The sequence below is a fragment of the Sceloporus occidentalis genome, unplaced genomic scaffold (assembly GCF_023333645.1).
Source record: "Sceloporus occidentalis isolate IW3139 unplaced genomic scaffold, rSceOcc1.0.p SCAF_7, whole genome shotgun sequence".
Classification (NCBI taxonomy): Eukaryota; Metazoa; Chordata; class Lepidosauria; order Squamata; family Phrynosomatidae; genus Sceloporus; species Sceloporus occidentalis.
The window spans coordinates 23824862-23840418 of record NW_028316987.1 but is presented as its reverse complement, the minus strand read 5'-3'; the positions used below and the strand labels follow the sequence as shown (position 1 = coordinate 23840418).

Genomic DNA, 15557 nt, shown 5'->3' with positions numbered 1-15557 from the left:
AGTCACATGGTGCAAGTGGGAGTGATTCGGCTCTCCCATCCAGTCTACAGCATCACGGCCTCACCATCAGCATCATTCTTGCTCAGGAATTAGGCTTTGAAACACACACACACCCTTCACCTAATGACAATGGCATTTTAAAAGCCTAACTGCAATGGGGGAGAGTTGGACTAATAATAGGGGGCAAACAGAGAGGGGAGGGGAGGGGGAAAAAGAGATAAAGGATTGGGAGTGATAGAGAGAAAGAAGGGAGATTATTGAATGGATTATATGTAAAGCAGGAGGGGTGCACACACACACACACACACACACACACACACACAGAGAGAGAGAGAGAGAGAGAGAGAGAGAGCAGTCATAGTGGGTACCCACTATGTGACCAAAGAAAGAAGTCAAAGCCAATAGGCAGTGTCAACCGATTCAACTTCTGTCCCATTTCTCTTCCTCTGCAATCACAGCAGTACATTCCATATTTAGTATTAAACTGAACTTAACTAATCATTTTTGAGTTTGTTCAACAGGCTTCCAAACTAACATACTTATCTATACTGCCTTTACCATTACAAGGTTTTAAAAATGGCAGAAAAATGAATAATGCATTCTCATGGGCATGTGTTCAGACTACACAGATACATGTCTCATCATAAACATACACACACCTTAACACTTATAGAACACTGGTTCTCAAACTTGGCTGCCCAGATGTTGTACTTTAGTTTCCAGAAACCTCAGCCAATTTGGCAAATGACTAGGGGTACTCAGAACTGTCATCCAAACATCTCTTGGGCCAGTGGTTATCAACCTGTGGGTTGCGACCTCTTTGGAAGTCAAATTACCCTTTCACAAGAGTTGCCTAAGACACATATTTCCGATGGTGTTAGGAACTGAGACACCACCATTTTATGGTTGGGGGTCACCACAACATGAGGAACTGTATTAAAGGGTCACAGAAGGTTGAGAACTACTGCCTTAGACAAAGGACTGGAATGCACTATTCTAGGGTCATCTGCTAAAACTGGGTGTGTTGAAGGCCTGTTCTTAGTTATTTTAGATGCAAGCTGATAGCCTCTCTTGTAATACATTGTAAAGTGGAACTAAAATAAATTTTAAACTGGCTGGCACTGGCAATCTGTTGCATAAATCTTCCCCTCAGCCATGCTTGAAGAAGAAGAATGGCAAAAGCAAAACAACCTGAAAGGTAACATGTTTGCTAAGGTCCATGTTAGAGCATCGCAGAAAGTATAGATTGATGTCTTCAGTGATCCTATTACCATGGAAGGAGGAATTGGAATTACATTACATATGCAAACATATTTCCCTGAATTTATGGGGTGTCGAGATTCCCATGAGATTTACTATTCCATTGGGAAAAGTCTCTGAGATCATCCGAAGTGCCCTGCTTACTAATTTCAACAGAGTGAGCTCCTCTCTCTCTTTCTTTCTCACATACACATTCATACACTCAAGGTCTTACAGGAGAGCCAGCAGGTATTCCTTTCACTGACCTCACTCCCATGCTCTTTTCTTTTTAGAAATCAAAGAGTCTCCCTTGTGTGTTTACTGTTCACAATTAAGACTACAGCTCCATTCTTCAAAATGCAAAAAAATACCACACAAATATTGAGTACTTTTCTTCTTCCAACATCAAACAGGTTGGATAATAAGAGCTGATGGAAATCTTTCTATCTGGTATCATCCATGAAACCCAGAACAAAACACAACAAAGCAAAAACTTATTATCCTTTCCTTACCAGAGTTCAGCTACAATCTCATCCAGACCATAAGGAAACTCCATCTCAAGTCAGTACCATCAATATCGACTCAGTCCAGGCACTATACAGTATACTGTCATATACAGTCATACAATGGCTAACGTGATTTCAGGAACACAAGCTTTAGCAAGATCAGAACACTTTCTTCAGAAAACTAAAGTTATTCACAGCATAATGCTGTCAGGACTGAGGGACTTTCAGTTACAGAGTATATTAAAAGCACTTGGCAATTCAAATGTTTTTACATGCTTGCCACCATCACTACCCCTTGTCTTCAAATCAAAACATTCCTGTTCTCCTCCTTCCTGCTCCTTACCAAAACTTCCCATCAAATTGGACCTTGACAGTTCAAAGTGCAGGCTTTCTTCCAGTCTGGTACACATGGGCACTTTGTGGCATGGCAATGGCGATTTTAGGGTTTGGGAGCACACAGTGACCGCACGCTGTACAGAAGCCGGCATCATGGCAGCTTCCCATCCATACAGGATGAAGAGGGCTTCAGACACTATTTGTTAAAGTTCTTAAAATGACCTTCTAAAATAGTAACAGTTGAGGGAGAGTAGGGTCCCAGAGCTGTTGGTACCTCAGCAGAGTCAATAGAGTGGGTCCTCCTTCCTGTTCTCTTCTGCAATCCTACAGAAGAGCTCTACTAGCCTTTAATGAAAGGGATCTCATATTACTGAGTCTTATAAACCACCAACATTTATCAATGTGCACCTGGAGCTTCCAGTGCAAAAGCCATATTTACAAATGTATCAGTTTTCGTGATACCTGATTGTCAAGTATTAGGTTTTTAAGATTAATCTCCATCCCTCAGTTGATTCATACTGGACCGGAGCCACCGCCGTATAGCGACCAGACGTCACTGGTAGGAAGTGGTATCATGGTGGCACCCCTTCCTGCTTCCGGCCTCACAAAAAAGAAGCCACTCTTTTTTTGCAGCGAATCTGTATAATAATAATAATAATAATAATAATAATAATTTATTTATATCCTGCCCCTTTGAGGTCAATCGGGGCAGCTAACAATAATAAAATACAATACAATATATATGAAAATCTACTTCCCTCCCTCCCTTAAAAAGTTATTAAATCAATTATAATTAAAACCAACAAATTAAAACAACATCAACACATACACACCATTACAAAACAAACAAAAACAAAACAGCAAACTGTGGCAGCATTCCACTCAAATTTCCAGGGAGGACCTCAGGGACTCTCATGAGAAGAGGATTCCTGAGGCCGGGATTATCTATCCAGGAAAGGCCTGGATACATGGGGATACTGCAGCACAGACACGGGGCAAAAACGGGTGGCACGGAGCCCAATCCACCCAGCATCACCACTTGTGCAGTATAACCCATCATTCGGAATTTATATCCAACAAACATGGCAGGACCTATGATCCTGTCACAAGAGTGCCTTTCTAAGTTACGGATGAGTCAATCTATTCAATAAAAAAATCCAACAGCAATCCCTGCCAATTTTTCCCTTCTTACTCTCCTTGCTCTCTCTCCCACATTGCTTACCTATAAGAGAAAGCCCTGGCCTTGAAAACATGGCTACATCTTTAGGAAAGAGGATGCTGTGAGTCTTATTAGAGAGAGATCCACTTGTTGAACACCCCATACACAGGCTAGTTTCCCATGTAGAGAGAATCTCCTTTTTTTTTTGTATAGACTGGGGTAATAGCCATTCATAAGAGCTCCCTTCTAATGAAAGCAGTATAACCTAAAAATAGATTTTTCCATTTAGTGAGAACTGAGTTAACTCGCTCAGCTTTATCTAAGAATGCAACTGGATACTGCATATCTATAGCAGTTTGATCCCACTTTAACTGTCATGGCTCCATTTACAGAATTCTGGGATTGATAGTCTGGTGAATGACTTCCAATTCACGATTACATTCACCTGAACTGTAGCACATGTGCTCTCTGGCAGAGAACTCTAAGCTCCTCCTCAAACTACAAATCCCAGGATTGTATAGGATGGAACTATGACAGTTAAAGTGGCATGAATATGCTATAATAGTACAGTGTAGATGCGACTTAGGTCATGTACATCTGAGAGTAGAGTTGGAGAGTCCTATCTGATCACAGCATAAAAGTAAGACTACTGACACAGGCAACCCCCCCAGAAAACTAAAAAAAATGATGCCACTAGGAGAATAGATGGAAATACAGACATAGCAAATGGGGAAATTATTTATTATAGCTACTATCACAATCCATCCCATATCAAATTTTCTACAGCAAAAATCCTTTCCAAGTTGGTGCGGGTGGCCCCTGAAATGTGCTCCATACACCAAAGGGAATGATGAAAGGAACATTTGCTGTTCCAAATGTCTGCTCTATTATTTTGATTTTCACTGCTGTCATTGTTTTTAATATCATCCGTCATGTGATACATTTGTTGACCCTCTGCTTTCATAGAAACACATACATTCATTTTATCAACAGTCTGGTGAGTTTTAGATGCCAAATGTTTAAACATTTGTCTGCAAGATTCTTTCCGTTTCAAAACCAACTGTTGCCTCAAACTTGTCAGTTCTTATTATCCAACCAATATTATCTTTCATTATTTTATGCTTATAGCATTACTCATTATTCAGCTGAAGAAAGACTCTTTGAGAGGCTTACATAAGCTCAATGACAAATGACAATCTGTGGCTGCAGGCCACAGTGTATTTTACAGTGTAAAATACATAACTCAGAAGGAAAAGGGGTTGCTGGGGGAGGAAGAGTAAAACAAGCAAACTCAGACACTATTTGTTAAAGTTCTTAAAATGACCTTCCAAAATAAGAACAATTGAGGGAGAGGAGGGTCCCAGAGCTGTTGGTACCTCAGCAGAGTCAATAGATTGGCTCTTCCTTCCTACTCTCTTCTGCAACACTACAGAGGAGCTCTCCTAGCCTTGAATGCAAGGGATCTCATATTGCATAGTCTTATAAACCACCAACATTTGTCAATATGTACCTGGGGCTTTCAACGCAAAAGCCATATTAAGAAATATATAGGAATATATATAGAAACAAACTGAGATTAAAATTACACAAATAACATTAAAATCTAATGATCATGCGCAGAGTCATTGCATAGACCAAAAGTGTCCATGGTGTGTGAGAGTGATTGTTATGTGGCCAACGACTTTATTCTGGAAAGGCCTGCTGGAAGAGAGCCATCTTGACTGTTTTTTAAAAAATGTCAGAGGCGCGGAACAGAGTGACGAAAAACGGTGCCTTACCGGCACCTGTTTTCTCTCCGCAGGGAAGCCACATCCGCCAAACCGCATGGCTTCCCTGCGGAGTAAAAAGAACCCATGAAAAGCAGGTTCTTTGTACACCATAGCTGCAGCGTAACAAGTGCGCCACTGGTGCACTCGTTATGCAAGCGCCACATGGTGCCATGTGGAAGCTGCTCTGCGCTTGCATAACAATGGTGGCGCCCATGTGTACAGGCCACCTCCATTTTGATGCCCTCATCACGTGCTAGGAAGCGCCGCCCCGAGGCAACCCTAGCACATGATGACAGTGTCGGAAAGAGCCGGACTGTACCAGCCCTAACTTGGTGATTTGACGGATCTCATCTGGCAGGCCATTTCACAGACTGGGAGCGGTTGCAGAAAAAGTCCTCTGGGAGGTGGCAACTAATCTGGTCTTTAAATGTTGTAATAAATTCCTCCCAGAGGACTTGAGTGTATGGGCCGGATTATATGGAAGCAGATGATTCCTTAAATAAGTTGGACCCAAGCCATGTAGGGCATTAAAGGTATTAACAACACCTTGTTCTGTACCCAGAAACCACTAGGCAGCCAGCGGAGTGACTTCAATATTGGTGTTATATGGTCACTCCTAGATGTTCCGGAGACCAGTCTGGCTGCCATATTCTGTACCAATTGAAGTTTCCAGACTAGGCACAAGGGTAGCCCTATGTAGAGCTCATTACAAAAACCGAGTTGTGAGGTTACCAGTGCATGTACTACAGTTTCCAGGTCTCCCAGTTCCAGGAAAGGGCGCAGCTGGTGTATCAGCCGAAGCTGATAACAGGTGCTCTTGACTATTGCATTCACCTGATTCATCATCTGAAGCGATGGATCAAGATACTGGCAAAACATCAGGAATAACTTCTAGAACATGGCCACATAACCCGAAAATCCAACAAAAAACTATGGATGCTGGCCATGAAAGCCTTTGACTTCACATTAGCCAAGGAAAGGCAGACATGGGTAACAGAAACAGGGAGGTTGGGTCAAATTTCTATGGAGTTCCCAGACTCGGCTGAGACTTTTTTCCCTAGAAATTCTTAGGGACAGCAGCATGTTTGTTGATTCTGTTGGAAGCATCATTGTTTGTATAAAGTGATTAGTGAGATAAGGGAATCTAGAATGCCTACTCTATATTTTCACCTCTTTGTTGCTCACTGTGGTCTATGTACTCAAGCCTTTTGCTTCCATCTTGCCTTCACCTTTCTCCCAAGAAGTTAGTCTTTTTGATTTCCCTTGTCAGGAAGGAGCATCCACGAGGCTCCGACCCCAACAATGGATGCTAGTTTCCACCCATATATAAGTACCCATTTTTAGTAGCTCCTTTGACCAAGTTTAAGTTAACTTCATAGAATCATAGAATCATAGAGTTGGAAGAGACCGCAAGGGCCATCCAGTCCAACCCCCTGCCATGCAGGAAATCCAGATCAAAGCATCCCCGACAGATGGCCATCCAGCCTCCGTTTAAAGACCTCCAAGGAGGGAGACTCCACTACACTCCTAGGAAGTGTGTTCCACTGTCGAACAGCCCTTACTGTCAGGAAGTTCCTCCTAATGTTGAGGTGGAATCTGTTTTCCTGTAGCTTGCATCCATTGCTCCGGGTCCTGTTCTCTGGAGCAGCAGAAAACAAGCTTGCTCCCTCCTCAATATGACATCCCTTCAAATATTTAAATAGGGCTATCATATCACCTCTTAACCTTCTTTTCTCCAGGCTAAACATACCCAGCTCCCTAAGGCGTTCCTCATAGGGCATGGTTTCCAGACCTTTCATCATTTTAGTTGCCCTCCTTTGGACACGGTCCAGTTTCTCAATGTCCTTTTTGAATTGTGGTGCCCAGAACTGGACACAATATTCCAGGTGGGGCCTGACCAGAGCAGAATACAGTGGCACTATTACTTCCCTTGATCTAGACACTATACTTCTATTGATGCAGCCTAAAATCGCATTGGCCTTGTTAGCTGCTGCATCGCACTGTTGACTCATGTTCAACTTGTGGTCTACTTGGACTCCTAGATCCCTTTCACATGTTGTCTCCTTAAGCCAGGTTTCCCCCATCCTATATCTGTGCATTTCATTTTTTCGCCCTAAGTGCAGTACCTTACATTTCTCCCTGTTGAAGTTCATTCTGTTAGCTGTGGCCCGGCTTTCTAGTCTATTCAGGTCTTTTGACTTCTTTTGCCTTTCCAACCCTGAAATGGGTTATTCTGTTTCCAGAATTTTAATATAATGGAAAATGATCTTTTTAAAATGTTGTTTTGGTTTATTAAATTCTAAGGCAGTGTCAAGTCTCAAACTGGCACCTATACTGAGGTTTTTGAAGTATCTCCATGTATGAAAATTTAATCAATTGACTGTAAATTATTTAACATGCTAATCTTGGTCACTGTTGATTTTAGGAGTCCCTCTCCTTTAAAGCCAGAGACAACACAGACAAGCAGCGTGCCAGACAAGCAGGAAGTGAAAGCATCGCGTGTGAGAAAACTGACAAGGCAATACAGCTTGTGAGTACAGTTTTGTTACAAGCTCCTGCTTACTTTTTCAGATATGTTTTCCAAATGGGGCTTTTTATCATGCAAATTATACAAGACTACCATTCATTTCAGCTAAAAGAATTCTGTAGTATATTTTATTTAAACAGAATTGTGAATTGTGCCCATTTTCACATATTCTTATCGACATGTGCCTTCACTTTCCTGTGCAAGTTCACACCTATTTACATCTGTTCACCTCCCTCTGCTGAAAATGATCAGCCACCTAAATTAATAAGAACCAGGTGTATGGCCACACATGTGATAATGAGCCTTTCTGTGGATTTCAGCTGATATTCTGATATAAACCGCAAGGTCTTTGTCTGAAGAGTTTAAACCGTTTTCCACCACCACCCCAAAGAAAGCCCAAAATTGTATGAATTATGTGTGGCTGGATCACATTATATTAGACTAGAATGAGGAGTATTTTAAACATATTGGCCTGTTACAGACAGCCAAAATAAAGCTGCTTCGAGTCACAGTGGAGATACGGTGTTTCAATGATGCATGCGTCCTAAGAGTCCAGAAGTCGCACCAAAGCCACGCTCCAGCCCTAAGGACTGGAGCGTGGCTTTTGGACTCTTAGGACGCATGCATCATTGAAACACCATACCTCCACTGTGACTTGAAGCAGCTTTATTTTGGCTGTCTGTAACAGGCTATTGACTAGCTCCAAGGCTGAAGAGAATGTACTTGTTAAAGAAACTGGAAGTGGCATGATAAAGGCATTATTTCAACTAAAAGTTCTAGATTGCCTGTCTAGATTTTACACTGTGATTTTGGGACAGGGATTGTATCAGAATAATTAAACAATGATATTTAGGCCCCTGGAAACATTCCAACACAAATCATAATGCTAAAAATTGGTGACCTGGACCCAGTGGGACAGTGAGTTTGCTTTGGATCTATTCTAGATTATGCTTTAAAAGGTGTTGAACCTTATCTCCCAGACAGGTTCAGCATCTTGGACCATTCTTTTAATACGTGCACTAAACCCTTGAGTGGATTCATCCCACCAGTGGACCTGCCAGCCAGCACTGCAGGAATCTTCTTCCATGTGCGATAAAATGAAACATTTAAAAGTTAAGCCATTAATTAGCACAGCACAATGTGCACAATGTTAAGTTCTGATGTGCCACTTTGGCTACTGAACAGCTTACAACGCAATCTTGTGTACATCTACTCAGACATAAATCCCACTAACTGGTTCATACCATACCTCTTTTAAAACACAATCTGCTTAAAAGTCTGGTGAAAACGTAATAGGAGAGAAGAGGTGAATAGAGATGAATAATCAACATTTTGAAAACCTTGCCAGGTTATGCTATCCTTGAAATTGAGTAGCTAAAAATGGATAAAATATTGCAATAACTCAGATTGAGATTCCATGTATTCTTAACAAACACAGTGATGAAGATGACCTCCCTCCGGCACTGGCAGCAGCAGTGGCAGCCTCTCCAACACTGTCATCAGCATCTCCTGTGTCACAGAAAACAGTTCCAGAAGGACATTTTGCATCACATGCAAAGGTACATACAGACAACTAGAGAGGGGGGTGAAAAAGCTCAGCAGGTGAAGTCAATAGCAGCTCGGGGGATTAAATTTACATTGCATTATCTAAACATATTAGATATGTATTTTATTCTGTTCCTGAAAATCTCCTCACTTTGGTCTAGATCTAAGCTTGAAAGCCCAATGTGTCTCCTATTGTCCTCAACTGCGTTATCACACTAGGGAGCAAAGAGGATTTAAACAAGAGTAAAACGAGAGTTAAACAGGAAATGCCTGATGTTTAACATATGACATTTCCTGTTTAACTCTCGTTTAAATCCTGTTTGACCCCTAGTGTGATAATGCAGCAAGAGAGATTAGGGTGGCTGTGTGCTGCAACATAGGTCTTTGTGGTAAAACAAATTGATGATCCCGTGAGGTCATCTACAATAAGACATTAACTCATAAATTATCATGAAGTAGAAGCACAGAATCATAGAATCTTAGAGTTGGATCTAGTGCAACCATCTGCCATGCAGGAAGACACAATTAAAGCACTCCTGAAAGAGTGCTCTTACAGCCTCTGTTTAAAGACCTCCAAAGATATAGAGTCCGTTCCCTCTAATGTAATCCATCCCACTGTTGAAAAGCTCCTACTGTGAAAAAAAGGTCTTCCTAATGTTTAGGTGGAATCTCTTTTCTTGTCATTTGAATCCACTGGTTGGTGTTCTAGTTTCTGAGGCAGCAGAAAATAAACTTGCTCCATCTTCTACATGCCATCCCTTCAGATATTTTAAAATAGCTATAATCTCACCTCTTAGACTTATTCAAGTGCTTAAGTCATTCCTCATTAGGTTTAGTTTCCAGACTTTGATCATATTGGTCACTCTTGAAATTGAATATGCTTTCAATTTCATCATCTAACTCATTTATAAAGATGTTAAACAACACTAGGCCCAGGACAGAACCCTAAGGCACCCCTCTAGTCACCTCTTTCCAGGATGAAGAGCATCCATACATTCTTAGGTACTTTCTGGTTTGGACTGTTAACCAATTATAGATCCACATAACTGTAGCATTATCTAGCACACAATCACCAGCTTGCTTCCAAGAATATCACAGGGCATCTTGCCAAATGCCTTAATGAAATCAAAATATACTACATAAAAAAACCCTCCCCGAAGTACCAAGTTTGCAATCTGTTATGACTTTTTATTTTTTTAGAAGGCTTTGTATCTCATATTTTTGAAAGAAATATATACACAGACACTATTTTAGACTGCTCTAGTCACCTTGGATATCTTGAATCCTGTGTGTATCAAATGTCATGTTGATAGAAAGTATGAAAGTACCACAGTAGTATGAATAACTGCCTGAGTTAGTTCACAGCTTCTTTACACTTACATTCAGCCATGGTTTTTGTGGCGCAATATCTCTGCCATGACCCATAAAGGTTTTCACACCCTTCTCAAAGGGTCCTCCTGTCATGCACTCTATAATCTGAATCCTAAATTTAGTGCTGTACTTAAGAATACAGTTGCAATTATACTTAAAGCACACCTGTTTTGAGAAATCTGGAATTGTAGAGTCAGTCTGTGCCTTCCATGGCTTTCAGCATATTCTGAAGCCTTAGTACAAGCTAATGAATGGCGTGTGCACCTGTGGCACACATGCCATGTCGCATGCACATGTCCCATTATTGGTGTGAACATACACGGTTTTCCCCTTATGTGAGGTGTGTGTGTCCAGAATGGATCCCCCACATAAGGGAAGGGAGGACTGTATCACCAAACTATAAGATGAATGAGAATCAGCCTTGCCTTGTATACTGTTGAATATTTGAGGCATACTACCCCAGCTACAGCACTATTAGAAGCAACAATTCTAGACCATGCAATCAGCTGACTGCCTAGATTGCAGCAGGAATGCAGCCTAGTTTCAGTGGACAACTTTTCTTACCAGAATAAGTCATTATAGCATTCTAAGAAGTCCACCAAATATTTGCATCATCCCATATTCCTAGGTCTCTTGCAGGCCCACACCCAGGTAAACCTGCCCAGACTAGTTATATAGTCTCCAAATGTCTTCATTACAGAAGACTCACCTGGCCTGTGTCATTCTCACTACTTGGCACAACTGCCATTAGGGTCTTATAGCTCAGTGGTCTTAGAGTCTCCAAGTCTGGGTTGCTACCTCATAGCATGGCACATTGTCAGTCTGTTGAAGCAGGGCAGGGCTGTGTTAGATAGCTGGGACCAGGCTTCACATCACAACAATGCATAATGTAAGGATTATGTGCATATTGTCCATGCATACTTGCTTCTATCTGAGTGAAGGCCACCTCCACCTGCTATTGCAAAATGCATGGGGCAAGAGGAACTCCTGTTGTTTACCTTCAGTCCTTGAAAGAAATAGGACAAATTGTTCTGGAGTAGAGCTGTCACCCAAACTGATTTATGCTATGGTTCATGCACATTTGTGTATAATCTGTTTGTAAAAATTGTCACAGAGCTTGAAAATAGTACGTTACAAGCAATGCTGTAATCTCTGATGTGCTACTTTTACAGGTAATGGGGGGCTAGCCACATCCATGTGACAAAGAACATGAGTGGTGATGTCATTATTTGAAGAGGGTTGCTCAAATGATTTCTTGGAGAATTTTGATGGCATTTCAACAGTCTTTTAGGCCATTATCTTGACAAGATTAACCTTTTTGGGTTTCCTCTCTTTCTAATATTGCTATAGCTTTGATAATCTCTTGTAAATACAGAGTGTAGGAATTAAAATGAAAATATTTACTTTAGAATACAGACCTTTAACAATTATTGAATTCTTGACTGTCCTTCAGAGCCCTGTCAATAGTGGAAGTACATATACTTTGGAACCTGGAGATCTTCTGATGGATTTCACAGAAGCCACTCCTATGGTAAATGACTTTATTTTTTAGCCTTGGAAGTTAAGTCTTGAAGACATTCTTAAAATTACATAATAAAATGTTATCATGTTCATCTTGTAATAATTTAGCCAGTGCCTTAGATGTCTTATGATTTTGGTTACTGGGGTTAATGAGGCTAACATTTGGGTAGAATTCTGGTTTTGGTACTGGCTTTTCAAAATTGAGAAACTGAAAAGAAATGGAAAGAAAGGGTTTGCCCCCCCCCCCCCCCCCCGAATGTGCTGTGGACTGGAACACTGTTTGCTTAACAGCATATATTCCGATATCTATATATTAATAAATGTATAGTGGCTTAGTAGTTAAGACACCAATTCTAATGATTGGAAGATCGGATGGTTGGCAGTCCGAGGCCCGGGTGCTGCATGATGGCATGAGCTCCTGTTGGTAGAAGTGCTAGCTTCTGTCAACCTAGCAGTTCAAAACTGTGCAAATGCAAGTACAGTGAGCCCTTGCCATACGTGAAAGCCACTAGGAGAATGGCGTTATATCTAAAGGGGCTTGAGCATATGCACTTTTTGGCTTATGTGGAGGGTGGGGGCGAATGGATCCCTGCGTAAGGCAAGGGAGGACTGTAGATGGATAGGTATGACTTCTCAGTGGAAAGGTAACAGCGTTCAGTGCAGTTATGCTGGCCACATGACCACCAGAATAGTCCTTGGACAACGCTGGCTCTTTGGCTTAGAAATGGAGATAAGCACTGCCCCCTACAGTCAGTCACAACTAGACATTCATGTCAAGGGACTACCTTTACATTTATACATTAATATCCTGTGCTGTAGCTACCCAGGTTGCTGAGGCTGATGTAGGGACAGCTTTAGTCTTTGATCCAGTGGCATCACTAGCTAGGGTGTCACGTGGTGCAGAGGTTGTTACCACTTGGTGAGGGTGCACATTTGCCCCTCCTGTTGCTCTGTCACTGGCCTTCCTCCCCAGGAAGGAAACCTGGCAACAAAGCAGCCGGGAAGGGTGTGTGTTCATACCTCCTGTCCCAAGGGCCCAACCAGGTGTCATCCATCCTCTGGGTTGTGACCCAGTGCAGTCTGCATCCCCTGCACATCTCCAGTGATACCACTGTTTTAATCATGCCCTAGTCACTGTCCTGAGTCTCACTGTGGACTCTCTCTATGGAGTCTCACTGTGGAGTCTCACTAGGAACTGAGTCTGACTGTGTACCTATTTAATGACCCAGCTATCACACCAAACAGCATGAGGTGAGCAAGGTCAAAGAAAGTGTATCAAAACATACACAAGAGAGAGCATACCAGAGCAAAGGTGAACAATAAGTAACTCTGCTAAATGTAGGAAGCAGGGGAGTAATGCCACTTGCTTAGGAAAAGGTCTGAGGATCACATACAGCCCAGTGAAATCAGAAAAGCCTTTCAGAAATATGTTAAATTTTATACATTTGAAAATCTGTTGTTTCTGTCATTATTGATTAATTTTTTGTTCTGCATCGTAATTTCAGAGAACTTTAAATGAAATTATCTGTGATCCACACAAAGACCAGTAACTGTCACTTCCTTTGACCTCCACAGAGGCATCAAGCAGGGATATCCTCTCTGTCCCATGCTCATTGCTACAGCATAGAGCCATTGGTAGAATAAATAGAAGTGTGTAATAATAACCATATGCACATGGTTAAAACTTTTTTTTTTGGTAACATGATATTCTCTCCACCCAAACTGGTGGAGGTAATACTTGTCCTGTTAAAAATTCTTTCCAAATTACAAATGATATCAGGAATGAAAATAAATTATGATAAATCTGAGTTTTTCAGCATAAATACTGCATTGTCAAAAGAAAAGAAATCCCAATGTTCCTCCAAATGAACATTATTCTAATTTCAAGTACCAAAGACCAACATTTTTAAAGGTATCTCCCAATTATGCCACAGAAATTGCAATCCAATAATCTGGCAACCAACAACAGAATTCAAGATCTGGATGAAGCCCAAACTCTCAGTGCTAAACTGATTGGTATCAAATGAAATTATTGTTTTCCTTATATATCTTTTACTTTTCCAGATGATCCCATTGTCACAAGTGGAAGTTTTTTTAAAGATACAATGTAATAGCAGAAAATGATCAAGCAATTTATTGGTGGTGGAAGGAGACTTAGGCCTGTTACAGACTGCCAAAATAAAGCTGCTTCGGGTCTCTTTGGAGGTATGCGGTTTAAATGATGCATGCATCCTAAGAATCCAGAAGCTGCACCAAAGCTGCACTCCAGTGCTTAGGAAGGGAGTGTGGCTTTGACACGACCTCCGGACTCTTAGGACCCATGCATCATTTAAATAGCATACCTACAAAGAGACCCAAAGCAGCTTTATTTTGGCAGTCTGTAACAGGCCTAAGGTTCCCAAAAATCCACTTTGAATAGCAACTCTAAGCAAGATTTTGTGTCCCAAACTTAAAAATATGTTTTGAAGCATAACAGATTAGGCAATTGATTCAATTCATCTGCCGTGATGACACAGCTCAGTGGAATAGAATCATAGAATCACAGAATCATAGAATTATAGAGTTGGAAGAGACCGCAAAGGCCATCCAGTCCAACCCCCTGCCATACAAGAACTCTCAGTCAAAGCATCCCCGACAGATGGCCATGAAAATTCCTTCTTAGTCTCAAATTGACTTGTCATCTGATTTGAATGGCTATTCTATGACATCATTGTATCAAACGCCTTATATCAGGCCACTATACTTACTTGTCCCTGTGCCATACTGTTTCCCCCCATATTGGACCAACTTTACATTACTGTCAATGCTAAATGCACACAGTATGGAAAATGGAGGAATCAAGGTATATTTAACAGACATGATTTATTCTGCAGCAGAACGCCCATCTCTGCAGCCCAACTAATGGAGATCTTGCAAAGTGTCCACATCATCTGGTTGTAAAAATACCAAATTCCAACTTTCAAATTAATTTACCTTGTCATTCCCATTTCCCAAAAGTTGTGTGGCCTCATTCAACCAGAATAGTTAGTAGATTTCTCTGCTTTATAACTGGCATCACACTAAATCCTCAAATGAGTATGTGGTCCTCTGGATGTTGTTAAGCCAACGCCCAGCAGCTGAATCAATGGTGAGTAAATGTGGGCAATCCAACAACTGGAGAGTAGAATAATGCTCACCACTACTCTAGGAAAAGGTGTGGCTGACTTGTACCTTGCTCTTGTAGTTGAGTACCAAGATACCATTTGGCTTTGCAATATTTAAAACTACCTCAGCTCATCTTGAATTAACTACTAATTTGTGTTTTGATGGACTGTGCTTGGCTTGTTTTTCTTGTTTTGTTTCAAATACAGATGCCCTGCTGTGTATTCATCCTTGGCCCGCACTCAAGACCAGCATATAACTTTGAGCTACTTATTGTTTTGCTTATTTGAAAATATAATACATATTTATACAAAAGGAAATCAGTAATGGTATAAAATATGTGTTTGTGGCAGGAGAACATGTTATCTTCTGGAGTGAGTATCACCCACAATGAGACATTGGGTAGCATCATGTCTAGCCATGTCCTCTGGCCACAAATTTAG

At 41.2% G+C, this 15557-nt stretch overlaps 1 protein-coding gene across 3 annotated transcripts in view; it reads left to right on the top strand.

Moving 5' to 3' along the window:
- The window catches only part of LOC149309404 (band 4.1-like protein 4B), a 147598-nt gene that overhangs the window by 119654 nt on the left and 12387 nt on the right, over positions 1-15557 (top strand). For all 3 annotated transcript variants that reach the window (XM_089532374.1, XM_089532377.1, XM_089532375.1), the window contains 3 exons: positions 7435-7539; positions 8975-9095; positions 11906-11983. In XM_089532374.1, coding sequence (XP_089388500.1) covers positions 7435-7539; positions 8975-9095; positions 11906-11983 — 304 coding nt within the window. The remainder of the gene's footprint in view (positions 1-7434; positions 7540-8974; positions 9096-11905; positions 11984-15557) is intronic.